The sequence below is a fragment of the Colius striatus genome, chromosome 2 (assembly GCF_028858725.1).
Source record: "Colius striatus isolate bColStr4 chromosome 2, bColStr4.1.hap1, whole genome shotgun sequence".
Taxonomy (NCBI): Eukaryota; Metazoa; Chordata; class Aves; order Coliiformes; family Coliidae; genus Colius; species Colius striatus.
Window position 1 is genome coordinate 74,705,796 of NC_084760.1, and position 27,133 is coordinate 74,732,928.

The 27,133-nt window shown below is 41.4% G+C and overlaps 2 protein-coding genes and 1 long non-coding RNA gene across 9 annotated transcripts in view; 2 read left to right on the plus strand and 1 right to left on the minus strand.

Annotated features, from left to right (window-relative positions):
* The first annotated feature begins 150 nt into the window (after positions 1–150).
* On the plus strand, positions 151–2,909 carry LOC133624991 (uncharacterized). Of its 2 annotated transcripts, none has more exons than XR_009818277.1 (3): positions 151–548; positions 875–1,060; positions 1,850–2,909. It is a non-coding gene; the product is annotated as an uncharacterized LOC133624991 (long non-coding RNA). The 2 variants fall into 2 exon arrangements; XR_009818276.1 differs by having other exon boundaries at positions 151–362.
* Positions 2,910–9,492: 6,583 nt separating this feature from the next.
* On the minus strand, positions 9,493–16,533 carry DPY30 (dpy-30 histone methyltransferase complex regulatory subunit). 2 transcript variants are annotated; one of them, XM_061991105.1, is made up of 5 exons: positions 16,368–16,533; positions 15,896–15,967; positions 15,767–15,814; positions 12,856–12,998; positions 9,493–9,726 (listed from the first exon to the last, which is right to left on the minus strand). In XM_061991105.1, exons 2-5 carry the CDS (start codon positions 15,929–15,931, stop codon positions 9,654–9,656), a joined length of 300 nt encoding a protein of 99 aa, XP_061847089.1. In that variant the 5' UTR covers positions 15,932–15,967; positions 16,368–16,533; the 3' UTR covers positions 9,493–9,653. The 2 variants fall into 2 exon arrangements, with proteins under 2 accessions (XP_061847089.1, XP_061847088.1); XM_061991104.1 differs by having other exon boundaries at positions 16,406–16,532.
* A 3,215-nt stretch (positions 16,534–19,748) lies between these two features.
* Positions 19,749–27,133, plus strand: part of SPAST (spastin) — a 36,983-nt gene continuing 29,598 nt past the window's right edge. For 2 of the 5 annotated variants that reach the window (XM_061991108.1, XM_061991109.1), the window contains exons 1-3: positions 19,749–20,461; positions 24,517–24,603; positions 25,840–25,923. In XM_061991108.1, coding sequence (XP_061847092.1) covers positions 20,056–20,461; positions 24,517–24,603; positions 25,840–25,923 — 577 coding nt within the window. In that variant the 5' untranslated portion in view covers positions 19,749–20,055. The remainder of the gene's footprint in view (positions 20,462–24,516; positions 24,604–25,839; positions 25,924–27,133) is intronic. The other 3 variants (XM_061991110.1, XM_010210895.2, XM_061991107.1) reach the window with 3 other exon arrangements.

Sequence of the window (27,133 nt, forward strand, 5' to 3'; positions counted from 1 at the left end):
CCATTGGGCACGAAAGCAAAAGCCTCGCTTCTATTGGCCGTCCTCCCTTACCGCTCCCACCCACCGCTTTGACAGGCCCGGAATGCAGCGGCACCGCCTGGTGGGGGAGGGGGTATGGGGCGTGGTTTCGGAGGAAACCCACGGATTGGCAGTCCGCGTTGCTGTGCGCCATCGCTTCTGGCGCCGCTGATTGGCAAGGCTCTGTCTCCGTGGTGGAAGGGAAGATTACGAGCACGGGTCAGATGAGGGGAGGCGAGGCCGGACCGGGGCGGGAGGGGAGGAGGAAGGAGCTGCGCCCCGCCTCGCCTCGCCGCTCCCCGGTAGTGATCGAGGGCGCGGCCTCCGGATCCCTGTCTCGGCAGGTCAGGCAGCGGTCACGGGATGCGGAAGTGTGGGCGGTGGCCGGAGCCCACGCGGGGACCGCTGTCTCCCAGGCTGGGCAGTGTTGTCGGGAGCGCGGCGGCGCTTTCCGGTGACCAGTCTTGCCCTCTTGCTGTGAGGAGAACATAGTACAGCTTCCGGTGCCTCCTCCGCTGGTCCCGTCTATGGTACGGGCCTTAGAGCAGCTGGAGTAGGTTTCGAGCGCACTAGGGACAGCGTGGTTTCCCAAAGGCAGCGGTTTCGGGACGAGGGAACGGGCAGATTGCTGGGCTGCAGCTCCTTTCTGAGCTAGCTTAGCTCCTTTCCTGCGCCGCCGTGCCTTCGGTACCGTGGCATGCAGCGAGAGCTGTGGCAGTACATTTGTGTGGAAGTCTCCCAATTCTCCTCGACTTAATCCTTCCCCATCTCTTTTTTTTTTATTTATTTTTTATTCCTTTTTCCTTTTTTCTTTTTTTCTTTTTTCTTTTTTTTCTTTTTTATTTTTTCTTTTTAGCTCGGGGAATGGACTGCTGCCATGGAGACGTCAAGCATAGCTCAAAATAGCTAATAAGGCAGAGCTGAAAAGGGAAGTATGGTCAGTACAGAAAAGGAGAAGGAAAAAACCATTTTGAGCTGCTAACGTATGAAATGCAACCAGGAGAGAGGGAAGCACAACGGGTGAGAGGCTGCAGCCATTAAGGTATTAAGGCTGACTGATGCTTTGTGAGGTGGAAAACAGATTCTCTCTTTCTTAGTTCATCTTATTCTTTGAAAATTGCTCCAACCAGTCATAAATACATGCAAATTGTAGAACTGTTGTTTATTTTTGTAAACGGGAAAACAATGGAAACAGGAAGGGGCAAAGACATTGTGTGCAGTATGCCTTGAAGATTAAAAAGGCTCGGGCTGTAGAGATGACTGATATAATTTTTGACTGAGGATCCTTCTCCACATCCATGACATTGGCCTCCCAATGCAGTTGAGTGGCAATAAGGACTGGAGTCTCCAATTAATAATATTTGTCATAGGTTGTCATGAGGAAATGGGGTCTGTCTATCCCAGCAAGTATCTGACGTTTTATGTAGCCTTTGCTGCTCTATCTATAGTATTTTTTTGTTACTTATATGTTGAAAAATGTTAATGTGGATTATAACTGCTGCCTAGTCTGGAAGAACTACCCTGCTTGAGTGCTTTAACATAAAACTGTATTGGGATTTCTGATACCCATTTATAACTCAAATCTTTTACATAAACTTCAATACTGATAACAGTTCCTGAACTGATTACTAATCCCTCAATAAAGTTGCCTAAATGCAGCAGAGGAGAAATTTTGCTCCATGGGGAAAAATATGATTGTATACTTAAATGTTAACACCAGCATGTAGTTCAAGTCCAGAGTCCACCAAGAATAACTAGAACAGGCTGCTAGTAGGAATATCTTGGGGGACTGGAGGTTGAAATAACTTTCATCATCTTTTCTACCATTTAGGGGAAGAGCTTTCTTCTCTAAGGACTTCGGCTACAATGAAAATAGAATACAAGAATTTCCAAGTGCTAATTGAGACAGTTTAATGAGTAAAAACCTAAGTATTTTCTTCTGGGTTTACTACTTTTATGTATGTAGGTTTTTTCCTCCTCAACTTGAATTTAAAAATTTTTTAAATACATTTTTTTTAAATTGTTGTTGCTGCATACACATTTTTTATTGTTGTTGCTGCGTACCTCTTGGGCTGGATTTCTTTTCTCCTAGAGCTTCCTTTCTAAGTTTCCTCCTCAACCTTTCTTACCTTGTGTGTAGTTTTCTCTGACCTAGATAAGGTGAAGATTAGGATGAAGCTTTCACTTTATGTAATGTGAACATGGTATCCATGAAGATGCAGAGTAATAACTGCACCTCAGTGTTAGCAGGTCCTAGAAAGCACAGGGGATTTCTTGCTAATCTTTACATTGTGGCATGTGCCACAAACACCATTGCAGCCTGTTTCCTGTTGAATCTCTGTCACTTCTCTGTTACCTACTAGAAGTTTCAGTCCAGAGTGTGGTAAAGCTGGAGGACATAGAATCATAGAATGGTAGGGGTTGGAAGGGACCTTTAGAGATCATCTAGTCCTACCCCCCTGCACACGCAGGTTCACCTAGATCAGGTTGCATAGGGACATGTCCAGGCGGGTCTTGAAGACCTCCAAGGAAGGAGACTCCACAACCCCTCTGGGCAGCCTGTTCCACTGCTACGTCACCTCACAGTGAAATAGTATTTTTTCTTATGTTTAAGTGGAACTTTTTGTGTTCCAGCTTCATCCCATTACCCCTTGTCCTGTGCCTAGCTCCTATAGAAAAAAGGGGTGCCTAACCTCCTGACACCCACCATTTAGATATTTGTAAATGTTAATAAGGTCTCCCCTCAGTCTCCTCTAGACTAAACAGCCCCAGTTCCCGCAGCCTTTCCTCATGTGAAAGATGTTCCAGTCCCCTGATCATCTTGGTGGCCCTGTGCTGGACTCTCTCCAGAAGTTCTCTGTCACTCTTGAGCTGAGGAGCCCAGAACTGGACACAGTACTCCAGATGAGGCCTCACCAGGGCAGAGTAGAGGGGAAGAAGAACCTCTCTTGACCTGCTGGCCACACTCTTCTTGAGGCATCCCAGGATGCCATTGGCCTTCTTGGCCACGAGGGCACAGTGCTGGCTCATATTTAGCTTATTATCAATGAGGACTCCGAGGTCTCACTCTGCAGAGCTGCTCTCCAGCAGTTTGATCCCCAGCCTGTACTGGTGCATGAGGTGGTTCCTTCCCAGATGCAGGACTCTGCATTTGTCCTTGTTGAACCTCATGAGGTTCCTCTCTGCCCAACTCTCAAGCCGGTCGAGATCTCGCTTAATGGCAGCACAGCCTTCTGGGGAATCAGCCAGTCCTCCCACTTTGGTGTCATCAGCAAACTTGCTGAGGGTGCACTCTGTCCCCTCATCCAGGTCGTTAATGAAGATGTTGAACAAGACTGGCCCCAGAACCGATTCCTGAGGAACTCCATTGGCCACAGGCCTCCAACTCAATTCTGTGCAATTGATCACCACCCTCTGGGCTCTGTCATTCAGCCAGCTCTCAATCCACCTCACTGTCCACTCATCCAAGCCACACTCCTTCTCTGTTTCTGCCCGTTCCTGCCAAAGCTTGTCATCCATAGCATTACAGGAGGAACTTCTGCTGTTTTCCACTGGCAAAGGTGACAGTAGGATTTTTTTCCTTTGTTCTATGTCATAGGTGGACATAATACCACTGAGCACTGTTCAGTGATTGTACATTCCTCTTTTTAAACTTCTTTCACATCCTAGTCATGGATTGTTTCTTTGTTTAAGGGCTGGTGATGCGCCCTGTCAGTACCACGTAAGATAAATGAAACAGGCAGAAACAGAAAAGCAGACAGTTCTTCAGAAGATGACAGTGCTGGGCTTCCTGGTGCCCAGTACATGGAGGTATGGAAAGGTTCTAGCCACAGCCTGAGAAATGGGTTCAGCTTTCAGTGAATGCTGTGAAGCATAGGCTAAGATTGGAGATCCTCTTGCTTTGTGTATAATCCTGAGCGCTGTACAGGTTGAAGAAACAGGAGCACTTATTAGTTCAGAGCTATTTCAGTCCTTTTTACCTGATGTGCAGGGGAGAGTTGACACAATGCATGGACAGGCTCCCAAGTCAGCGTACCCTTGAGGCATAGACCACTGCTACACGTGTGTGTCTGCTGGTAGATTGTTCCATACCTGGAAAAAAAGCATGAAGGCAGATTGTGGCAATATTGACTTGCCAGTTAGTGTGCCCTTAGCATTCAGGGTTTTCCTTGACTAACATCATGTGCCCAGCTTGGGTGGCACGCATCTTCAGCTGGTCCGGCTTTCAAAGTCTGTTGCTTTCTTGGTTTTTGCTCTCATTGTCCTTTTGCACATGGATTATTTTGCATTTTTTGCTATCATGGTTTTCACATTGTTCACTTCCTCTCTCCTCCCTTCTCAAGAAGCTGTTTGCTGTTACTCTATATTTTTCTATTTACAAACTTCATCTGTTTACATTCTGCATCTGAGGAACCTGCTGTTCCTAGCAATCCTTCCTTCTACAGCTAAAAGCAGCACCCTCCCCAAACTTCATAGTCCTTACAAAGGAAGTATCTTCACATCCTGTGTAACGGAATAGCATCTGAGATAATATCATTGGGTAACTATCCATCTTGAAATATCTCACTGTACACCAGAAAAAAAAAAGGAGGCCACAGGCTCTCCAGAAGACACCTCTCAACCATCCAGCAGCCTTTTATCAATTTAGGCTCCTCTCAGAAAGCTGGTTTATTATGCACAATTGCAAAGCAAATTTTGAGGAGCTAAAAGCATGCTGGGAAAAGTAATATGGCACATTCTTACTCAGTGTTGCACTAGCACTGCTGTAAACTGTCCCATAATTATCCACACCTCATTTACATTTTAAGTTCTCACTTAAAAATGTATTTGAATGGGGAACATTACCAGAAGTGATGCTGGTACTTCCTTCATCATGGCATTCTGTACTTCCATGGCCTAGGCTATGTAGTCACTGTTAAAGTGAATTCTGACTACAAAATAGAATAGGGAACACAAGCTAAGGCTTGGCTAAGAATAAGTTGTTATGTAATTAGTACAATGATAAGAATAAATCAAAGCCTGTTTTCTATCAAGTATGGTAGGCATAGGGATTCTTCTCATGTTTCCTTTCCAACCTACTGGTTTGAAATGCTTGCATCCTTCAGAATTTGGGGGATTTTTCATTTGTTTAAAAGAAGCTGTTTTATTTCTAAAAAGTCTGATGGGGAGAGAGGAGTTCTTTTGATCTGCATTTTAAATAGTGACGGCACTTTTTAAAAAAAAAAAAAAAGGACAGCTCAAAGACCTCTACTGATTTGGGAGAAAGCCCTTCGTAAATCAGAGATTAAAAAAAAAAAACTGGAAAGTCAAACTATATATTTAGGTGGTTACAGGCTTGAGAAAATGAGGATGTAGAACCCTTTGATCAGAATTGCTTTCAGTGGGAAATCTTTCTTCTGTGACTGTACCCTTCAAGGTGAAAATGTTCTCAGTGGAAGCATTTTAAATGTCAGACTTCAAAATATTACATATGAGATATATTTTCAGTTACTGAATAACAACTTCTTGATATTGGATCTAAAATAGTCATCTGTGAAGGTATGCTGTGGTGTTAACTAGGTATTCCATTTTATTTCCTGCTTAATTTTACTGCCCTTCAGAGCAAAGACACTCATTTACCTAGTGTGGTGTAGAGAAAAACGAAAAATAATTGTTTAAGAATCAAGAGATAATGGCTTTCAGCTACTACCAGTGGCCTGTCATACATCTAAAGTTGCTATTTTCAATTATTTCTTGAAAATTTCTTCAAACTTTTTACTCTACATGTATTAACAACTTGTAGCTCGTTGCATCTATTCTCCATTTTATGGAGGAGTTCCTCATTTTTCTAAATGTAAAATCACTTGGGTTTGAATTTATATTTCAGAATTAAATATGCTTATCTTGAAGTCTTCAGAACTGGTGTCTTCTATGGTAAAATTGTCTTCATTCTTTATGGATTAAATTGGGATAGCAAGCATCTGTCAAGTCTGTTCACAGAATCATTTTGTAACAGAGAGAGCTTAAATCACATATCTGCTTTCATAGAATCATAGAATGGTAGGGGTTGGAATGGACCTTAGAGATCATCTAGTCCTATCCCCTTGCACAAGCAGGTTCACCTAGGTCGCATAGGAACATGTCCAGGCAGGTCTTGAAGACCTCCAAGGAAGGAGACTCCACAACCCCTCTGGGCAGCCTGTTCCACTGCTACGTCACCTCACAGTGAAATAGTATTTTTTCTCATGTTTAAGTGGAACTTTTTGTATTCCAGCTTCATCCCATTATCCCTTGTCCTGTTGCTAGCTCCTATAGAAAAAAAGGGATGCCCAACCTCCACCATTTAGATATTTGTAAATGTTAATAAGATCTCTCCTCAATCTCCTCTTCTCTAGACTAAACAGCCCCAGTTCCCGCAGCCTTTCCTCTTATGGAAGATGTTCCAGTCACCTGATCATCTTGGTGGCCCTGTGCTGGACTCTCTACAGAAGTTCTCTGTCCCTCTTGAGCTGGGGATCCCAGAATTGGACACAGTACTCCAGATGAGGCCTCAGCAGGGCAGAGTAGAGGGGAAGAAGAACCTCTCTTGACCTGCTGGCCACACTCTTCTTGAGGCATCCCAGGATGCCATTAGCCTTCTTGGCCACTTTGAAAATGTTAACTTTATCATTACTTTCCTAACTTTGAGAACTGGATTATTCAGAGATGATCTGATTACTCAGATTGTAACTTGGTATCTTCCCATTACAGAGCATTCTGTACACAGCACATTGAAATTGGGCGAGCTAATTTAACAAGTAAAGGAACATGGTTGCACTTTTCTTGTTGACTTGACATACACTTGCAAGAATCACTAAAATTTATTTCTTGCAGCTGGTAGTTCACTGCTGATAGAAACGTTTCAATGTCTTTTCTTGGAGGGAGCTACACAGGAAAAATCTTACCACCTTAAAAATTATCACCTTGTGAACATGGCTTTTTCATTCTCTAGAACTAGGGCTAGATGGAAAGAAAAGAGCAGGTGACACCGTGTTCGAAATGGTGTCACCAGCAGCTGAGTAGCTGACATGCTATTGGCAGGGAAAGCTCACCTTAAGACTGGTACTCATCCTTTGAAATTCTAGGCTGATGCAAGAGCTGCCAGAAACCCAGTGTGTTTACAAGCTTCTGCGCAGCTGCTAGGAGGGTGTTACTGAAAGCTGAGAAGTCAGAATGTATTCTGAATTTGGGCATGGTGATATATTACAGGAAAATTGCTCTGTCTAGGGAAGATTAATAGATGAGATGCCTCTTTTTGTATGGCCTTGTACAAATTCTCACCACAGAAATCGGGCATCAGCACAGCTTATTTGTTTTTCACAAATAACTATTCTTACAGTATTGCAACGTTGTCACCGACGGATGAATCCTTGGAATGCCACTTTAGCAATAAAAATAACAGTACCAAGTCTTTATGGTATCTCCTTGTATTCACTTAAATGTTATTATTCATTCCAGGAAGCCAAAACACTGTTGTTAAGATCCTCTCAGTGTCATTTTTAAATGTCACTGAAGGAGAGTGTGTTGACCACAATGCAACAGAATTAGTAATCTCATTCCACAGTTTCTGTACGGTCTCCAAAATAAAGCTTTTTAGACTTGGTTTTGGGGTTTTATATTTCTTTTTTGTTTTTCATTCCCCAATCTTACTGCTCTTGGACTACATTAATTCAATATTTCCCTTTTAGCATATTAAGAAATATGTAAAATATTGAGAGCCTTCTTACTAGTAGCAGCAGCCAGATCTGCAAGTTAGCAGACAATTGACAAGTTAAGGTTTTTTTCCTCCAAAGGATCTATCTTCTGGCCACTCCGACCTCATGTATCTAAGCTGTTAAAGATAGTTTCAGATTATCAAAGGAAAGTCATCTAGATGTTAGAGAATTAAGGAAAAATATTATTTATGCAGTGGGCCACCTTATATACTACAAATAGAGTGTATATCTTTAGGTCATTGCAGGAACAGGTCAAATGAGAGTCCCAAGTTTGGTTGTTTTTTTTTGTGAATTTATGTACCAAAAACATTATGCAGTTTTTACTATAATACAGAAAAAACCTCTGACCCTTTCAAAGGATTTCGTTTACAAGGTTAGAGCTGCTTGCTATGTTGAAGCAATTACTGAAGAATCTGAGAATGGAGATGGGTGGCAATACTGAAATTGCTTTTAATAAAAAGTTACGATTTTGATTAATTGAGCATCTGCTGGAAACCAAGTTTACCATTTCTGTGACTGTCAAATTACGGTCATTCTCTTTGTCTGTTAAAACTGGGCTAGCTTAATTAATTAATTAATCTAGATTCCAGTATCCAGTGCTCCTTAACATTAACTATGCTTCTTGTTACAGGTTTCATTAAAAAAGAATTCTGAGGGCTGAGGCTGGTCCCTGTACCCATTGCTAATAACCTAGCGAGACAGTTTTCCAGCTACAATATTCATACTTTCAGAGCTATTTTTTTACATTTTGTTTAATATCTTAATTCTACCTTTTCCTTCTGATCTCATCTTCTCTTCCAGCTTCTTACATTGTACCCTGAAATCTGTGGCCTTTACCCCTCCTGAGATTACAGTAAAAATAAACAAGGGGTCAGAAAAAGATGTTAAGAATGGGAAAAACAAACAAACAAAAATCCCCAACAAACAAAAAGAGCTGTTAGTAAACTCAACTGGAAAAAGAAGTTAGAATACTTGGTATTTTACAAGATTATGATTGTCTTGGATGACAGAAAAAGGTTCTTCAATGACAAGGTGGTCAGTTACTGAAAAAGACTCTCCAGGGAAGCAGTCATGGCACCAAGCCTGTCAGAGTTCAAGGGGCTTCTGGATAATACTCTTTAGTCACGTGGTTTAGTTTTAGGTAGTCCTGCAAGGAGAAGAGAGTTGGACCTGAGGATCCATTCCAACTTAATATACTCTATGAGTCTATCTTTTACAGAGAAAGAACAACTAGAAGCAACAGTACAGAGATCTGAATTACAGAACCTTTCTGAGGCCATTCAATTTTTATGCTGTGTTTCAGTTAAGTCCAGCACATCAGTCACTGGAGATCAATGACAAATGCCGAACGGTACAACTCATTACTGTAAATATCTGAAACATTGGACACTATCTGCAGGTGATCTGTTCAGCTGCTGAATCTTAATTGTTGTATCTAACCCTCATGTTCCTCATGTTCTGAAGCAAGTTCTCTCTTCCCTACTTAATCAGTACTTCCTCAAAATAAATCATAAATGCACTTAATTTGTTTGTTTTCTTTTTAGGCCTGTTGCATGTGGAGGGTGTTACAGAAAATGAAAGTAAGTTATATACATTATCACCCCTGTGATTCCCAGAAGTTGTTCCCCTTTGTTTCATGAGTTTAGGTGATATAGCCCCATTCAGCCTTTCCTCCAGCGGTGCAGTTTCAGTACTTTATTTTGAAAATCTTTTAATAGCTAGTTTAAAACAAGCAAACATATTAAATGTAAAGTAGTCTTTATTAAATAACTCAAAAGGCAAAGCAAACTGTGCCATTAAGAAAGACAACATCGTGATTCCAAAGGATTTTTACAGCAGAAAACAAATTGCGGCAAAGGGTCATTTCAGTCTAGCAGCCAAACTGTCCTCATGTTTATGGAGTTAATTTCGGTCCTCAAATTGTGACTTGTTTTTTAAAAGATATGCTGCTAGAAATTCAATAGGATTTGGTGGTCTGTAAAGAAAAAAAAATATCGAAATTTTTTGTTATATGAAATTAACCACGTGAAGAACTAATTACCTTCCCTTAAAAGAAACATAACTCTTCACAAACGCTCACAAATGTTCAGGGATGACCAGCTACCTAGCGGTACCCTGTAAATTTGCCATTTACCTCTGGTGAGAAAGTTATTAAGGAATCTTAGTCATCTCTATGCTATTTGTGATTTAACATATTCCTAATATATTATCTAGAAAATAGAATCAATGTTGGTTCAATGTTATTAAATTGACAGAATGCTTATAGACTAGTTCTAGGTATGTACGTGTAATTCCTGTAAGCACGTAATTGGAAATAACATGCATTTGACTATTTCTTTAATTCATGCTATACAAAGTAAAAGTTAATGTCAGTACTTTCTTGCTTCATTTCCTTCAAATGGTTATTGTGTAGCTTTGTGCATTAGAGCTGTTTTCATTGGTTTCTGGCAACTGAAATGGAATGCAACAAAGCATTAAAAACTTCAACTTCTAAGAAATGCTGTAAATTGCAAGTAGTCAATGATAAACACTTTTGATCACTGGCCTCAGTCCATACTTTTTTTTTTTTTTAAAGACGCTCCTCCAGCTACAGTGCATGAATCCTGCTAATTGGGATTTTGTCTGCAGAATAAATAACAAACTTAGTATTTCACACTCAGTCAAGACTGCAGGTGTGTCTTTAGAAAGCATTTAAAAAAAAGGAAGAAGTGCACAGAAATACTTCTCTGGACCATCCTTCTGGCATGTACCAGCTTTCTTAGATAGCACCTCGGTGGATTCCTCTACAACTCTGACCAGCTGCCCATTGAGCTTAATTGAAATGTTAATGTCCTTAAACTGAGGCAAATAATTACGTAATTATATGACCTGTGAACAATCATCTCTTTTTATTCATTATGAATTTGCTACCTGCTTCCAGTATCAGAGAGACAATAACCCACCCCAATTCATCATCTCTTTGCTATTTGTGATTTAACATATTCCTAATATATTTATCTAGAAAATAGACTTCTGTGAGAGATCAACTATTTGTCACTCCATATAGAGATAACATTCCATACTTCAGACCACCTTGTCACTCTTCTTTCTTTCTCACATTCTATCAAAATACAGGGGAACTGGAATTTGACACAGTATTAAAAATACATTATAAATAGTGACATTATGCTTGTTTTTACCCCTTAAGTTTTTAAGTCTTACCATTCAGAATTTACTTTTGATTGAGCAATGCACTAACAGAGATATTTTAACAGTTGAAGATATTTATTCACAAGGGTAATTTTCAACTCAATCTATCACTTTGTCACTAGCATGAGGGTATTTATTACTAGATGCATAATTTCTGTTTATTTGTATTAAATATTTCACTTTTTGTCAAGATTTCATAGCAGTCTTCCATAGTTTCACATCAAGTTTATGAATTCCTGTGCCATTATTTACAGTCAATCAACTTTACAAAAAAAACCCAGAAAACAAAACACAAAACTCCCTTACCTATTCTGTAAAACTCAGTATCATTAAGAAAATTTTGTCAGTCACTTCTCCAAATTAATTATAAATGATCCCTTCCAGGATTCTAGTGTTGAGTTCATTTCACTGTGACAATTCACTATTTACTTCTATCCTCTATCTTCCAATTGGTGCCTCGTCCATATTTTCCTTTAATCCCATGGGAACTAGCTCTCTTTAAAAACTTTTAGTTTTGGAAATTTAAACTGTATCATCTGAATTCTTGTTTATGTGAGCTCACCAACTCCTTCAGTGAACTCTAAGAGACTTGCAAGACCTCAAAAAAGTCATGTTGTCTCCTCCCAAATATGTTATTTATCCATATGCTCACTATCCTGGATGCTAATTTCTACTGAATTCCAGGCATAGTCATCAAAATTACTGGGCTGGTCCCTGAATATCTCCATTCCTTACTAAAAGAAATTAATTTCCATTAGTTACTTTCCAGTTCAATTTTAAGCAGATGATTATACAGCAGAGCTGGTAGCTGAGCTTCTTGATCCCTGAGGTTTTAGTTTGCTCAACAGCCAATTTATTTTGGCAAGTTGAGACTGTTGCCTTTTTTGTGTTTCCCAACCTCTTCTATAAATGTTCAAATTTCACTGCTTTTATGAGTTCCCACAAAGAACAGCTCCCTCCATAGTGAAGATAGATACAAGAAAGAAAAAAGTTTGTAACACAAGTGTCCAGACTGCAAGTGTGGGGCAACCACCTCTGTCTGTGTTTTATATTCAATTTGCAGCAGAACTCCCATGGATGTCAACTGCAGAACTGCACCCTGCTCTGGTGGTAGACATGGGCTGTTCCTTCTGAGGCACTCTTTTGCCTAATTAGCTGTCTGTATGATGCAGTTCAAATTCACAGCTTATTTTGAGATTACAGCATTGTTGATGTTGTTCTGGCTATTCACCCACATCAGCTTTTGGTAACATTATTTTGACAAAATGGAGCAGCAGTTACATGCAGTATGACATGCCAATAGTTTAGGTATGCCAAAAGGCTAGAAATAAATTTGGATAAGATGATGCTTCCTATTATTGAAGAATACCCTATGTTGACTGACAAAAAGATCTGAGGAACCTTGACAGCATCTTTACTCAAAGGAGAAACTACCAGTTTGCTGCTTATTATGGTAACCATGCAGGGTCAGCTTCATCCTTTAGAAAGTGAGTTAATCTCCAAAGTTGCGTGTCAGGCCCAACTTGTAAATGGCAAGCAGAACTCTTTATGAAAATTCCACAAAAAACTTGTAGAGAAACTTGAGCAACATATTGCCTTGCTTCTAAAATGTGAATTATGTGATACAATTAATTAAAAAGACCCCTTTTTTCACTCTGAAACTGTTGCAGTAGCATACCTCATTCAATCACAAGTTTGTAAGCTCTTACCACACCATGTGCACCAAAGCGAGGAACATGTCCTGCATGGTCAATCATTGTAGTTCATAGCTTCATCAGCCCATCATAGTAACTTTCTTACAGCTACAGAACTAGCAAAACCACATCTGGTGTGTGAGGACTGAAAAGGTGATGTGCAACCCAAATTTGAGACCTAATTTTTTCCTAAGAACAGCAAGAATGTTCAAGTGTCTTACCTCTCTTTTGCAAGAACAGCAAGTCCCTGTAGCAAGATAGGTACAACTGTCTGATCCAAGTAGGCACGTGTGGGTAACGACTGAAGATCCACCTTCTGCTTTGATGTTTTCTCTGCACTTATTTTTTCATTTTCTACTATCCTCTAAAGTAGAAATTAAAAAGTGAATGAACATTAGTAATGTGCTTTGAAGTGTGAGTGCAAACAAAGTACTTACCTCTCTGCAATTCACTGGCAGTAACTAATTCGTAGCTTTCAAGAATACTTAAATGCATGTTTTTCCTTAGATAAAAACCTAACCCAAAGAAGATTTCTGTTATATTCTTATGTTTTGGGGAAACGATGTGAGGAAGTAATAATTTTTCTAAAACAGAAGACACCCAATCTCTGTAATTTTTATTTCTGCTTTGTATTCAGATTTAAATTCCACACCACTTAGGCAGCCATGAATGCTAACAAGAGTGGTCTCACAGAATCACACAGATTCACAGACTGGTAGGAATTGGAAAGGATCTGAAGAGATCACCCAGTCCAACAACACTGTTCAAGCAGGTCCATGTAAATCAGGTCAAACAGGGACACATCCAGGTGGGTTTTGAAAACCTCCAGAGAAGGAGACTCCACACTCTCCTTGGGCAGCCTGTGCCAGTGCTCCGTCACTTGAACAGTAGAATAGTTTTTCCTTATGTTTAAGTGGAACTTTTTGTGTTCCAGCTTCGTTCCCATTACCCCTTGTCCTGTTGCTAGATACAACAGAAAATAGTGATGCCCCAGCCTCCTGACATCCATCATTTAGCTATTTGTAAATATTAATGAGACTTCTCCTCAGTCTCCTCTTCTCTAGACTAAACAGTCCCAGTTCCCCAGTTCCTCTTACGTTAGATGCTCCAGTCCCCTGATCATCTTGGTGGCCCTGCGCTGGACTCTCTCCAGAAGTTCTCTGTCCCTCTGGAGCTGGGGATCCCAGAACTGGACACAGGACTTCAGATGAGGCCTCACAAGAGCAGAGTAGAGGGGGGAAAAGAACCTCCCTCAACCTGCTGGCCACTCTTCTTGATGCATCCGAAGATGCCATTGGCCTTCTTGGCCTCAAGGGCACATTGCTGGCTCATGCTGGTTCATTATCAACCAGAAGTCCCAGGTCCCTTTCCATGGATCTGCTCTCCAGCAGGTCAATCCCCAGCCTGTACCGGTGCATGGGGTTGATCCTCCCCAGATGCAGGACTCTGCACTTGTCCTTGTTGAATCTCATGAGGTTCCTCTCTGCCCAACTCTCAAGCCAGTCCCACTGAATGGCAGCACAACCTTCTGGTGAATCAGCAAGTCCTCCCAGTTTGGTGTCATCAGAAAACTTGTTGAGGTTACACTTGGTCTCAATTAAATGGTTCTTGCATGCACATAATTCTAACTGAAAATGCTAAGTGCACAAGAAATTCAGGCAAAGTCTGACAAAGGGGTTTCTTTTAAAGTAAAGCACTTTGAGACTGTGCTCTACTGAAGTAGATCTGGACACTTAAAAGAAAATATATACAAAATGCTTCTAGTTGGTTTTGGCCAAAAAGTGCTGAATCATATGACACCATTAACTGCAGTTAAAAAAAGGATACCCTGCCACTGCCAGTAAGTCAAACATATTCAACACAACACATAGGAATCTACTGATACGGAACCAAGATATCACAGTTCTATAAGTCTAAGTTGAGGCATACAGACAAGCAGTTATCAGTTATCTTTAAGAAGTAGTAGTAAATACATGTCATAGTGTTATTATTCTAACCCACAGTTACCAACAGCAGAGAGAATGAATTGTGTCTACACTTTGTTAGCATAAGTAATTAAAGGTAGCTTGGATTATTCCAATATTTATATTGACGAGGACATGAAAGGAATTCCTCCCTTTAATACTTCTGTATAAACGCCATCAACTCCTATTACCCTTCTTAAAATAAACATCTGGCTGGCTTTATGTGGCATATTTCATATGTATATATGAAGTATATTACATATATATAGTATATATATATGAAGTATATAAATTGCAATAGAATAATCACAGAATCACAGACTCACAGACACAGGGTTGGAAGGGACCTTGAAGGATCATCTAGTCCTACCCCCATGTCAGAGTAGGACAACCTAGAGTAGATCACATAACAACTTGTCCAAGTAGGTTTTGAATGTCCCCAGAGGAGACTCAACAACCCATCTGGGCAGCCTGTTTCAGTGCCCTGTCACCCTCATAGTGAAGAAATTCTTTCTTGTGTTTCTTTGGAACCTCTTATGTTCCAGCTTGTACCCGTTGCCCCTGGTCATCACTGAGAACAGCCTGGCTCCATCCTCCTGACACCTGCCCTTTACATATTTGTAAGCATTAACAAGGACACCCCGCAGTCTCCTCCAACCTAAAGAGCCTCAGCTCTCTTGAGCCTTACATCATAAGGGAGATGGCTCCACTCCTTTAATCATCTTTGTGGCCCTGTGCTGAACTCTGTCCAGCAGCTCCGCGTCCTTCTTGACCTGAGGGGCCCAGAACTGGACACAATATTCCAGATGTGGTCTCACCAGGGCAGAGTAGAGGGGGAGGAGAACCTCTCTCAATCTACTGCCCAGAGCCCTTCTGGGATGCCACTGGCCCTCTTGGCCACAAGGGCACATTGCTGGCTCATGGGAAATAATGACCACAGGATACTTCCAAAAAACACACCTCATTAAAAGGTTCATTATTTATGCCAGTACCATTTAGCACAATGGAAGCAACACAGCAGAAAATGTATTAACAGCCAGTTATGCAAGGGTCTAAGATCTGTTGGTCAGTTTCCAGCTAACTTTCTTAGGAACAGTACATCTACATTTTTTCCCTTGATCAAGAACGTGACTTCCACTGTACTTTACAGCAACAAAATATTTGTTACCTCTACATTTTCAGTGAGACCGTATTCAGAATGGGGATTTTCTGGAACCTGCAAAATAAGAGATAGTCAGCAAAGTGAGAATGTGCCTTTTATGTATGTATCACACACAAAAAGCATTTCTTGCAATACCTGTGCCTGCCCCTCCATAATCTGTTCTGCCTCCATGACTAGAAAAGTAGAATTTGCCGGACGTACAGTAACCTTGGAAAGCAAGAAAGAATTGGTCAGCAAGTTGAGATGAACACCAGTGTTGACTCATATTGCATGCTTTGATTACTAAGACATAATTACTCCACAGCAAACGGAGTTGACAGGTATTCCCCGCCGTCGAACTTGGACACGTTTTTCCCGCCCTTACAATAAAGAAGCGTTTTAAGGTTCGCGCTACGTCTGCTAAGGAAAACGGTACTGAGATTAGAAAATACAGCATTCATCGCTAAAACTAAGAGTCTCTGGTGGCAGCCCAATCTCCTGCCTGGCCGACAGCGTCCGCGGAAAGGCAGGGTCTCCCCGCCTCGCACGCCTGCCCGCCACGCCGCACTGCAGCGGCAGTGCTGGCGCCGCGGGACCTCCCGCCGCGCCCAGGCCACGCTCCAATTACCCCCTGAGAAACAGGCGATTTCCCTGCGCCGCTCTCACCCGCTGGTGGGACCGGGGCTCGGCGGGGCGGCAAACGGGCGCAGCGACGGGACACCGAAAGCCTCTCCACAGCAACCACAGCCGCGGGCAACGTCGTAAATTGTTTTGACGTAAGTGAAACCGTCGCGCTGCCGCCGCCGGCCCTCCTCGGCGACTGCGCTTGCGCACGGTGAAGCCCGTCCCGTCCCCGGGAGCCAGCCTCCGGAAGCTCGAGCGGCTGGGGGATGATGCCGGCGGTGGGCACGTGGGCGCAGGACGCTGGGCGCGGTGGAGGGAGCGTGGCGGTTGTGGGACTGTTGGTGGAGGTCGGTCGGGCTCGGCCCGCGCAGGGAGGCTGTGGTGAAGTAGGGGTCTGGGGCGTTTTAAGGTCGTTTTCATCACCGAAGCAGGTGTTCAGTCCTGGCTTCTGTTAACCCTTTTGAGGCGTAGCCTTTGGTTAAGGCCACTTTTTGGTAAGAAGGGAGGCAGGCGATTCAATTTGCAGGTACCCGTTAAGGACTAAGACTGGCAGGATGTTTCTGATCTCCAAGCAAGCCTCTGAGAAACGCTGGCACTTGAAACTACTTGTGGTAGTGGAGTCTACCAACGAGGTAGACTACACTGTGATGTTTGTGCACAGTTGCTTTGCTGAAGATAAATTTGAACTGAAAAGGAGGTTTCTCTAGTGCAATAATCTTTTAGGGTTCTGTAAAGTACAGTTTGCAAAACACTGACTGTGGGGCATTAGTTTTGCCCAGTTCCCCTGTTAATAAAAATGCGGCTTTCTCTGAGCATCAGTTTTAATCATCCTGTTTTGACTAGAAGTTACCAAGGAGTGGAAACTCCACTGCTGCTTTAGTTATACTGTTGCAGAGTTTGACCATCTTTTGTTTTCATTAGGAATTAAGTTAAATTAGGAATTAAATTCAGTGTCTGGTAATGTTGACAGATCGCCAATGAACACAAGACTGCAGATAAGCAGGCACATCTTTATTATGCAGCAGTGGGGAACACAGAGGATATCTCCTCCAATTGTTTGTTAGTTATAATTTTCAAGGGTTTTATGCGTTTTAAACAAAGAACTGTATTTACCAACAAAAAGCATGCATGAAATGTCCATCTTTTAATTTGCCCTTTATCTTGATTGGATCCTAACTACTATAGAATTTCTTAGTATCATAGGGATTGGTTAAATGCTAATAGAAAGATATCTGTCCACTCACTCCATCCACCTGTATTGGCAACTTCTAAGTTTTTCCTAACAAACACCTGTGCCACCTACCTTGTGATTATGAGGTATAGAAACTAAAGTAACAATAGTTGTTGTATTAACCACTTGTTTCATAGTTTGCCACACATCACTGCTAAAGGTCTTGTCACTATGACATCAGACCATGAAGGGCCACCTAGCAAACATGAAGAAAATGAAGAAAGACCGCTTTTTTGCAACTCTTGAGGTTTTTGCAATTTAAAGGAGTACTTAATTGTTAGGTGATTGAACTATTTGCAAGTGCTTAGCTAGTTAATGAAATTATTAGCAAGTGCTTAACAAGGGCTTAGCTAGATAGTGCAGTGTTAGATTATTGACTAAAATAATCTTGTATCTGTAATAGTAATGTAGTTTATACTAGCAGATTTTAAAAGGCCTTTAGAACCTTTTTAGCTTGAGAAAGTAGTTACATTCCTGTAGTCTGTTTTTCTGAGAGAAAATATTTTTTTTGTTATTGTTGTACAACACTGGGTCTGTTCCTTTTACTATTTTATTGCTGCAGTGATGACAATGCATATAAATGATCTAGCTGATGCTCTTAAAAGATCAGCCATATGGAGAAATAACAGAAAATGCCTGGTTCTCATTAGATCATGCTCTGAGGTAGTCATCTAATTATTAATGGTAATTATGAAGTCTGTTTACACCTGTGAGTTTGAAGTAATATTTACAGAACTGAGGGCATTATCCATTAGATAAACAAGCTTTAAAAACTATGATGCTGTCAGTACCTCATCTGAAAGTCAACTGAAGGGCTTAGAATTGTAGCAGAAGGGTATGCTGGCTCAGTATCAATTTGAGAGCTGCCAACCTCAGCTGATGTTGAGGGGGCCAGAGGCTATTATATGCATTTTTTCAGTGATGTCATGTTGGGAGTGAGGAATGGTTTCCTAACTGGACCTTCTGTACAAAGGTAAGTTGTGGTCCCAGGGAAATGATACCTTTCTAATTCTTGTGATTGCGATGCTTGTCTGCTCTGATTCCAGACACTTTTGCATGTCCTGTATTTTATGAGCCCTTGGTCATGAGGTGCATGAGCTGATCTAACAGTTGCTTGCTCCAGAAAAGAAGAGATTTCACTTTTTCTTCCACCCTTTTTTGGTGTTTATTAAGCATGATTACTGAGTCAGGATACCTCACTATGACAGCAGAAAACCATACATTGTTCTGATTTTTTAAGGCTTTTTATTATTGTTTTTATTTTTTTAAGAAAACAACACAACAACAAACCCAACCCCCCAAACAACTGCTTTAATTTTATGCCAGATTATTCATTAGAATTGTTCACAGTAAGGTCCCAAAGACTGCTAGAGCCATCTTAACATAAGTGGGCGGTAGGGTGATTCAACTTGCAGGTCACTAAAATACTTCATAGCTATAGTTAGTGACCTGATTTTGTATGTTCTCACTTAAAAGCATCATCATTTCCTCACAATTCCTGACTGCTGTCTATTTCTGAAGCTGTGTTTTGGCCTAACGTTGGGTGCGTTTCTTTTTTTTGGCACTAACAGGTTTACTGTCTATGGTTCTAGGTCATGTTACATGTTAATAAAATTGTGTATTTTATACAGTAATAAAATTATGAGGGTGGAACAAGAATTAAGGTATTTATTTTTTTATTCCCCCCAAAGGATGTGTTTATACTCAATTACATTCGTTTCCTCCGTGTGAGGAGACAGCCTGTTCCTTCACTGAAGAGAAGCGCGGTCAGACAAAGTGCCGCTTGCAGAAAATGCCCTGCGGAGGGCCGTGCAGCGGGGGAAGCTGGGCACAAAGCGCTGCCCGCTGCCGCACGCCACCGAGGGAGAGGCTGGAGTCTTTGCTAAAGAGCTCCTGAACGTTGAACTCTCCTCCTCTGCCTCTAGAAACGGCTGCGCGGGGGGCTCGATGCGCGGCGCCCGGCTGCTTTTTGCCTGCGGGGCGGCTGGCAACTCCAGACAGAATAATTTTGTTACATTATTCATCACCTTTCCCTTCGCTGTGCTTCAATGCGCCGAAATCTAACGGTCTCGGGCGGCGCAGGAGCAACCTGTCGCTTTCGCCGCACCGCGCGGACAGTAGGCGGATCTCCTCCATGCCGGGGTCCCCGGCGGCGACCGGGCCGCTGCCGCGAGCGCTGGGCCCGCCGCGGGACTACGCTTCCCAGCGGGCCCCCCTCAGGCCGCGCAGAGCGAAGCGCCGCTACCAAGCACGTCGGGAATTGTAGGCGCTGATCTCCACCTCCTATTGTGGTTGTGGCACGTCGACAATAGCGGCGGTGGAGGCGGCGGCGCCGCCCCGCGTTGAACCACTGCCGCCGCGCACTCCTCCCCATGGGGCCGAGCGAAAGGGGCGTCGCTGCTGCCACCGCGATGGCTGGTTGTTGTCAGTCCCTGGCAGCGGGTTATGGTGACGGCGGTGAATGAATTCTCCAGGAGGCAGGGGGAAAAAGAAGGGCTTAGCCGGCTCCAGCTACGCGGCCCCGGCTGCCGGGGCCTCCCCTTCCTCGCCGCCCGGGTCGGCTCCCACCGTGCCGCCGGCGGGGGCGGCGGCAGCGGCGTCCCCCCACAAGAGGAACCTGTACTACTTCTCGTACCCTCTCTTCGCCGCCTTCGCCCTGCTGCGCTTCGTCGCCTTCCAGCTCGGGCTGCTCTTCGCCTGGCTCTGCGAGCGCCTGTCCCGCAGCGCCCTCATGGCCACCAAGGGCAGCAGGACCGGGGCCGCGGACGCGCCCGAGCCCGGCGGCGCTCCCGAGACGGTGCGGGCCTGTCACAAGCGGGCCTTTGAGTGCATCTCCATGGCGCTGCGCATCGACGAAGACGAGAGAGGTAGGGGAGCGCCGGCGGCCGCCCCGGGCTGTGGGGGGAGCCAAGTCGGGCCAGGCTGGTGTGAGGAAGGCGGAAAGGGCCTCTTGGTCGCACGTCGGGGCACCGCGACCGCCGCCGCTTTTGAGGCTAAAAGCGAACACATCCACCTTATGTGACAAATACGAGTTGCGAAGGGTTGTAGTATAAGCTCTTCCTAGTGCCTGCGTGCGGTAACCCCCTGCTGGGTCCGTCTCCGCACGGCGGCAGGCCCGGGTTGCGTCAAAAAGCTGTGGTTCAGACCGATTTTCCCACGCAAAGCAAGTCTTTGCATTTCGCTCTGGTAACTTCAAATTAAAGTTCTTAATGCGGAGGTCTGGTGAGGTGATGAAAAATCGGATGGGGTGTGACGGAGTTAAGTAGCTTTCAGTGTAACTAGGCCAGTCGCAAAACAAAAGCACCAGGGACAATAAGGGTGCATCCTTTAATGTAGTGCCTGACAAATGATTGAAAGTGTTGAAGTGAATCAGGAGACCTGGCTCTCAAGCTGCCCATCTCGAGTCATCTGACTTGTAAGAAAAGAAATACTTTAATACTTGCTTTAAAAAGCAATTGTCAAAATATGAATAACGTATAATGCTTTTTTAAAGGTGTTTTTTTTCCCTTAAACTGATGTGCTTACTAAAAAAAAATCATCATGTGACTAGAAGTTGTCGAAGATGTTCAGGGTTCAATTAAATAAAGCCAGTGAGATTTTTTTTATGTATGTGTCTAGAGGATTAAAAAAGTGCTAAGGCGTTATTTGGTTTTGGCATGTATTCCAAATGCAGCAGCACAACAGTCAGCATCCAAAAAGTAATCCTTAGGGATATGCTGTGCTGGGTTTTAAAATTCTCTGGAAACATCAGAATACCTTATTATATCTTTTCTGTTGAGCTCTAGTGGAACTGCTATCCTAGAGAAGGAGATTAAAAATACAGGAATAGGCCTTCAGTAGAAGCTACATGCTGAGAGCACCACAAAAGCAAGGGATGTGTCTTGCTTTGCACTGACAAGTAGGGAGTGGCAGTGGTAAGCTCTGGGAGAAAAACCCCGTCATGTGCAGTGAGATTAGTTCAGAGCAGATGTACAGTGTAAGAGTGTTGGAGGTCATAGGAGCAAAGCATGAACGAAGGGGAGGTAGCTTAAAACTCGAGTGTGGTTGATGATTGTGAAGAGCAGCAAAGTCTTAAATTGTCAGGTGCCCATTCCACTGTTGTAGTTTGTAACTGTTGGGGATTTGAAGAGTAAGCCTTCAGATACCGATTTTAATCACGGACTTGCATTATAGATGTTTTTAGTTTTGTCATATATGCATTGGCTACACAGGTCATACATTTAGTAAACAAAAAAAAATATTTGCTGCTAACACAAGCCATTGCAAAACTGTTATAACCCTGCAAATACAGCATTTGTTTTACTGAGAAAGAATTCACTTTGCTTTAATACTTAAATTTGTTACTTACTTGTCTGGTTTTATTTGAAAACATGCATACCTTTGAATTTGTTTTGTATCTTTTTTTTTTTAATAGCTTCCAACAGAAAACAATTTATTAGGTGTAGTATATGAAATGGTAAGGATTTCTGGACTGTCTAGTATCCTGTTAATTATGTGGTGGTTTTGCTGTTCTGGAAACTATGTGCACTTCAGTAATTATGATAGCACTTCTGGAAATTTTTATGCTTCTGAATTGTTGGGGAAATTAATATTCTTGTCTTGGTATTTTCAAAATTAAGCTTAATATCTCTTCCTGAGACTAGGAAGGCACATGTGGTGGGTTGCCCCCAGCCAGCAGCTAAGCACTCACATAGCTACTGTTTTACTCACCTCAATGGGACAGGGGAGAGAATAGGAAGAGCAAAAGTGAGAAAACTTGTGGTTAAACGTAAAGAAAGACACATTAATAAGTAAAGGAAGGAGATGGCGGGAAGATGGGTAACACAAAAGCAATTGCTAACCAATTTCCAGCCAGTTTTGGATCTGTGGCTGCTTTGGCAGACAGTTCCAACTCTGTTCTTCCTCTACCCAAGCTGTTATTGCTGAGCATGGTATTACACAATATGGAATATCTCTTTGGCCAGTATGGGTTAGTCATCCTACCAGTGCGCACTCCCAAGTTCTTGTGCACCCCCAGCCTACTCACTGTCAATCTAGAATGGGAAAAAGAAATCCTTGAGACTGTGCAAGCTATTCAGCAATAACCAAAACATTGATGTGTTATCAACACTGTTTTAGTTACAGATCCAAAACACAGCACCATAAAGGCTGCTGCAAAGAAAAACTCCATCCCATCCTGACCCAGCACAACAAATCAATGACTTCTAAGGAATATGACTTTTTAATTGTATTTTTAATGTCTTAACCATCGAGAACTAGTGAACCATTCTGTGTAATTTCAGAGCACTGCCTTTGCAAGCAGCTTGATTTGGTACATTGCTTTTTAAACTTACCCAGTTAAAAGGTGGAAGTGAGATTTTAGCAATGACCTTGGCCTGTTTGCAACTGGTCTTTAGAACAGCAAAGCAATTAAAATAATAGCAGAGGAGACTGGAATAATCTCACATTTAATTTCTAATAGTCTTAGTCATCATTAGGTTTACACTCCAGTCAAAACTGTTTCAATAGGTGATGGGGAAAAGTTTAATGAAAAAAGGCTACAGAGAGAATCAAAGACACTCAGCTTCAATAATTTAATTTACTTCGCTTTGTCTGTAAGAGTCAGTATATGTGAGGATGTCAGAGAAAGGATGGTAATAAAATGATTCCCAAGTTGTGTGATGAACACAACTGTAGGAAGGTGCTGTTCCTGTGATTTGTGTCGGTAAGAAGAGCCAAGCGTGGAATTATCCACACAGGGTAACTTGTGGAATGTTATTAAAAGATTTTGCATCTGGAGAGGAGAAAGAGAAGATCCTTAAGAGAAATCTAGGAATATATTGAAATATTTTTACTGGCATTAAAATTTGCTAGAAAATAGGTTCGAGACTGAAATTATCAATGATTTAAATGTTGAAGCCACACACTCACTGGTAACTGTCACTTGGTAGTAGTTTTTGGAAACATTGTTTCTTCTAAAACTAGGTTAATGGTGTCTGAATGCTTCCTTCTAGATGTGCTTGGGTTTGTCTTTTTTTCCCTAGGACTAACAGCTTGTTAATGTTAATCAGGTTTATATTGTAATACCCAGTGTGCTATATTGCCATGTGGAAAGACATGCTTAGTATCACATTGCTACCTTACAAATATGTGTTTCCATATGCAAGTATTGTTTTAATGCAGACTATTTATAGAAGGGAAGCAATATGAAGTAGATATGAATATCTCTTCAATGGGTTATTTGCTTACGTTGTCAGATAGTATAAGTTAGGCATATGGTTGTATTCTCTGTAATATCCATTTAGGACATCGTTGGTACAGAGGTGTCTACATGTATTGTTCTTCATGTGAAAGCTGAGGTATACTTGCAGTACAGAAGTTTCATGATAGAATAAGCAAAGAAATACCCCCATGGCAAATGAGCTGCTCTTTACAAAAGTTAACCAGAGTATAAGTGAATCATTCTCACTCACGTAGTATCCTAGACTTATTGCCTTTCTTGTGCTTGTATTACTGGTATTGGCTGTCACTGGAAGATTGGGAGACATGTCTCAATTTGATATTCCAGAAAGAGAAAGTGTTAATTTCGTCATTTCTATTGTGAATGAATATACCTAGACTAGCTTTTTTATCTTTTTTGTGTGTATTTTCTTGTTTGGGTTTTTTTTTTTTAGGGGACTGATCTCTTGAAGGTAGATAAAGAAGTATTCCTAAAACAGGCAAAAGTGATTTGAGGCTGGTGTAGTACCTGTTTGTAATAGAAAAGCATATTTGAAACTGTGTAGAGACCAAGTTGACAGTGTCCCTTTAAATGTTGCTTGCAATCGTAGGATTTTGATAAAATATATCTTCCTTCCTCTTACTTGTTTTACGCAGCATTATATGGAACCATTCCTAAGCTTTAAGTCATTACAGGAAATAATGGCTTCACTTCCTTTTTAAGCAGGACAAAAGGAACAAGCTGTTGAATGGTATAAGAAAGGAATTGAAGAACTGGAAAAAGGAATAGCTGTCTTAGTAATTGGTCAAGGTAAGCCAGTTTTGAGTTTTGTGGGAAAGATTTTGATTTATAGCTTCTTCAAAGTCAGGGATCAATATTGCTAAATATGGTAGGTGCTAGGAATGGTCTGTTATGTGAATTAATTCATCAAAGTGTTTCTTATTCCCATTTGAGCTGTAGGCAAATACTGGTCCATTTCGCTGTTCTACCTTAATGTTCTGGTCTGTAACACACAAATCTTGCTCCAAATGTTTCCAAACTCTTAAGCAGTTCATCAAAATTCTGAAGTAAAACACTCGATTTCTTGTATAATGAGAATGCTAGAATATTGAGCTTTGGCTTGACTTGTCAAAGTTGACAGTTTGTGTTCTCACTTATGCAGAATTTTATATTCACCCAGTTTGGAATGGTCTAGCATTGAGTTTCTGAATAGCTTCTGCCAAAAAAGCTGAAACTTTTCCAACAAAAGAAAAAAGCCATCTGTATACAGGGAAACATTTTAAGCTGTAGTGTACAAGCAGGTATGTACCACAGAGAAATAGGTGTAGTTAAGGACTTGCTAAGAATTTCTGTCCTCAAAATAATACAATAATAATAATGCAATTCCCCAGAAAACACCAAACCTGTAACCGCTTTTGCAGACTGCTGTTTTGTTCCTCAGCTATATTTTTTAATGTTTGTGAATAGTATGTGGTGACAGTGCTGCATTATTTATGCAACAATACCAGTGGCATTTGCTACAACCCATCTAAATTGTACAGTTAAAAAAATGAAGCTTATCTTGATCAGACATTTTTTAGGAAGTGATGATATTAATGTCCATCATCTTGTGAGTTCTGAAATGTAAAGGGACACAGTCAACTGATTTTAAATTTGTTAATTTTGCCAAAGTGAATTATTTCAAATTGTACTTGCCTCTCAGTCACTTTTAAAGCTTTATAAAAATCTTTTTCCTTTGACTCTGTCTTGAAAAATGCAGTGACAGAGAACATAGGTCAGCCTGAAATGTTAGAGAATGTGCAATGCAATGCTTGTGTTCCCACCACTCTACGGGCAATATTGGAAAGCAGACAGTGTCAAGTAACTTTAAATTATTTGATTAAATAGAAAGCATTAGGATTTCTTCATTAGTTTTGCAGTGAAGTTCCTTAGTGGAGGGAGTAGATAAGGGGTGGGAAGAAGAGGAGAGAAGCCTGGGTTGTCAGTATTTTAGTGCTTAATAATTAATTTGCCAAATGTGTTTTAACAATGATTTTTCTTTGTAAGGTGATCAGTGTGAACGGGCTCGACGTCTGCAATCTAAAATGATGACAAATTTGGCAATGGCCAAGGATCGCTTGCAGCTTTTAGGTACCAGTTACAATTCATGACTTTGGAAAGTTTGTCATTATTTGCACAACTTAATGTAATGCGTCCTTCTAAAATCTAGCTTTAATTTTTAAAATGCAGGAGTCATTACATGTGTAGGATATCTTAGGACTGTATTTTAGTTGAGAGTCAGAAATATGTTTTCAATGGTGTTCATGGATTTTTAAATTAGAATCCCATAGCCACTTCCCTATGCTTTAAGTAAGAAACAGGTGTAGAAATAACTGAGAAGTCTTCACATCATAGTATGTATGAGTTATAAACTAATTATGTCTTAACTAACTGTTGTTTGAGTTAGTTTAGAATTTCTATGTTAAAGCTGTAGTAAAACTTAAGAGTGCTGATCATGAGTGCTAAGTATACCTTCTGAAACTACTTCATGTTCTGTTAATTCTCCTGTCGCTTGTATAACAATTTTCCTGATTATTGGTATGTACTGTAATAGTCATTCTTTAACATTATGTAGACCATAAGGTTCTGAAATGTAAATTCTCTATATTTTTTGTCTGGTAGTGTTTTATTTTAGGACTAGCAGATAAGATCACTTCTTGTCAAAAGCAGTGTTGTATAGTTTCAGCTTTATCAAAATTAAGTGATATTCATAAACTTTTAATAGACACACTAAACTAGGCAGAAAAGGAAAAGGCATGTTTCTGTGCGTGATGAACAAAGTCTTCCTCCCATTAAGCAACAGTCCCACAGCTTTGTGTAGTGAGTGCATCCTCTAAACTGAAAACTTTGGAAATGCTTTATGTTAAATGAAATGTTAAATTAAAAGAAAGATTATTTTTTTTTAATTACTCTTTAAGAGAGAACTAACAAATGTGTTTGAAGCTTAACTTGTGTATCTGCATCTTTAATCTTGCACTGTGGTGTTAGTTCTTCTAACTCTTTCTCCTAGGAGCTTATAGAGCAGACAGGAAAACTCACTTTCTTCTCTTATTATTTGTGATTCTGTTGTCCTGACTGGTGATTTTCAGAGAAGTTGTGACAATCACAAGACAGGGACTCCCTTTTGTTTCACTTGAGTTCCTGGTGTCCTAAGTTCTTTTTTAAAGGAAGTGAAGGGAATATGATGTGAAAGAGGCTTCTGGCTTCTATGCTTTATTACAGGTGTGTGTTGGTAGAACCTTAATATGTGCAGAAATGATACTTTCTACTCCTTAAAGACTGACTTCTAGAGGTAATATCT